The sequence below is a fragment of the Pinus tabuliformis genome, chromosome 7 (genome assembly GCF_031772625.1).
Source record: "Pinus tabuliformis cultivar Carrire ecotype Pingquan chromosome 7, CPIR1, whole genome shotgun sequence".
Lineage (NCBI taxonomy): Eukaryota > Viridiplantae > Streptophyta > Pinopsida > Pinales > Pinaceae > Pinus > Pinus tabuliformis.
The window spans coordinates 653,023,383-653,025,844 of record NC_142293.1 but is presented as its reverse complement, the minus strand read 5'-3'; the positions used below and the strand labels follow the sequence as shown (position 1 = coordinate 653,025,844).

General features: G+C 43.0%; 1 protein-coding gene across 1 annotated transcript; it reads left to right on the top strand.

The window, feature by feature from the left end:
- Positions 1 to 408: 408 nt before the first annotated feature.
- LOC149249124 (uncharacterized) lies at positions 409 to 2,055 on the top strand. Its single transcript, XM_089452034.1, has 2 exons — positions 409 to 747; positions 901 to 2,055. The coding sequence occupies exons 1-2, from the start codon at positions 409 to 411 to the stop codon at positions 2,053 to 2,055; spliced, it is 1,494 nt and encodes a 497-aa protein (XP_089308160.1).
- The last annotated feature ends 407 nt before the right edge of the window (positions 2,056 to 2,462 follow it).

Genomic DNA, 2,462 nt, shown 5'->3' with positions numbered 1-2,462 from the left:
AAAATAAACATATATTAACATGCCGAGATTTATATATATGCGTGTAAGGGTCTTCAAAAATAAACATATATTAACATGCCGAGATTTATATATATGCGTGTAAGGGTTTTTAACATAGGTATGCATAGTCATGTTAAAACTATTTACTTTACAGACCAGGTAACATCTAAACCGATGACTCAAGGTAGAGATAGGTAATAAGTAAATAAATTTTTTTTTTATAGGTGTTGGCATATTGAGTTGAGATCGTGACAATGTGGTATCAGAGCAGAGGTTTCAAAACTGTGGCCTCTGGAACAGCAAAAACTAATTGAAAAAGTTTACATAACAACAAGTAATTAATTGTCCTTCTTGTGTACTACTAGGAGAACCAAATAGAGACAGTTACCTGTTAAAAGTTAATAGAAGATGGAAGAAATGCCGGGAGCTGGCGGCAGCCCTCCGGAAAATGCAGGGTTGTGGGTACAGCTTGGTGCTGAGACACGAAGTACCAATCAGGCAATATGGCAAACTGTTCAGGAGCTGAAAGGGGAGATGGCACGCTTGCGAGAGGATAATGCGCGATTAACTATGGAACAAGAAAGGATACTAAAGAGCTTGTCAGATAAACAAAACCCACCCTTGGCCAGCCCTAGTGCAGAACAGCAAAGGGGCACCGAGGAACGGGATTATGCACCTGGGCTTTCTGAAGAGCAGGAAGATCATTCTGATAATGTTCAAGAACAACAAACCTTCAAGAGGCAGAAAGTGGAGTTACAAGGGGAATTCCGAAAAATCAAACCTCCACTCTCTGATGGAGAGCAGGAAGAAGCAGCAGAAGCTTGGTTGATTAATATTAATAAATATTTTCAACTTTACGAATATGACCAAAATCTGAAGGCACGGCTGGCTATCTTTCAGCTGCAAGGCAAGGCCACCTTATGGTGGGAAGAAATTAAAATTGTGAAGGGAGTAAGTGAGCAGAGCATAACCTGGGAGAAATTCCAGAAATATTTTAAGGAAAGGTATTTAACTGAGCGCTTTTACGATGAGAAGGCGCGAGAATTCCATGACTTACGCCTAGGACAGCAGTCCATGGATGAATTTATAAATCGTTTCACCTCCCTGCTTCGTTATGTGCCTTACATTAAAGAGGAGAAGGCTAAGGTGCAGAGGTTCGTGAGTAGTTTACCGGCCTACATAAGGGAACGGATTGAGTTTGACAATCCCCGGACTATGGATGAGGCAATTCGGAAGGCTAGAATTTGCTACCAACAGAATAAACTAAAGGGAGAAGTTCCAAACAGAAAATGGAATGAAAGAAAAGGTAGCAGAATTGCTGGAAACAACAAAGGCAGCCGCAGAGATGGTGGTAAAGGAGCTGGAAAGGGGCAATTTAACAGAAGCACAAACAAGGGTACCTTCCGGCCTAAGCCAAGCAAGAGCAGGATCAGTGAACCCCCTGCTAAATCGGAGGGTGAAGGGAACAGACCTCCAGTTCAGTGCTGGATATGTGAGGGACCACATTATGCTAGGAATTGTCCACAGCGTAAAAGAACTGAGCAAATATCTCAAGTTCATGAAGCTTCAACTGTTGGGGATGTGGCGCGCAGCGTACCAAGGATCAATGCAGCATTAGAAGACCGGCAGGCGGAATACCAACCTTCCATGGTGGAATTCGAAGGTAAGATTTCCCACCTTTCTGTAGCTGTACTTATTGATCCAGGAGCTACTTTAAGTTATGTTAGCCCAAAAGTAGTGGAACACTGTAAGCTATCACCAGAAAAGTTCAAAAACCCATGGTTAGTCCAGTTAGCTACGGGAGCCAAGAGGCGGGTTTTAGCTAAAGTCAATAACTGTTCTTTCAGTATAGCTGGACAGCCTGTAACAGCAGACTTGAATGTACTTCCGTTAGGCTCCTACGACATTCTTATTGGTATGGATTGGTTGGAAAAGCACTGGTCGTTGGTAAATTGTAAAACCAAGACCATATACTATAAAGATGATTTGGGGCAGCAACAGGAATTGCAGGGAATTAAACATCCGGTTCAGATACGACCTATCACTGCAACTTAGCTAGCTAAATGCATTCGGAAGAAATGTCAGATCTATGCCATACAAGTGGGCTATGCGAATCAGAAGAATAAGATGTCTGCAATAGATGACATTCCTGTGGTACAGGAATTTACAGATGTCTTTCCTGAAGAGGTACCGGGTTTGCCTCCAAGAAGGGACAGAGACTTCACCATAGAGTTGATACCGAGGGCGGCACCAGTATCGCGAGCACCATACCGGATGAGCATACCAGAGTTAACAGAGTTGAAAATGCAGCTCCAGGAGCTGTTGGAGAAACAGTACATTCGACCCAGTGTGTCACCCTGGGGAGCACCAGTATTGTTTGTAAAAAAGAAGGATGGAACTCTGCGCATGTGCATAGATTATCGGCAGCTGAATAAGCTAACGGTCAAAAACAAGTACCCTTT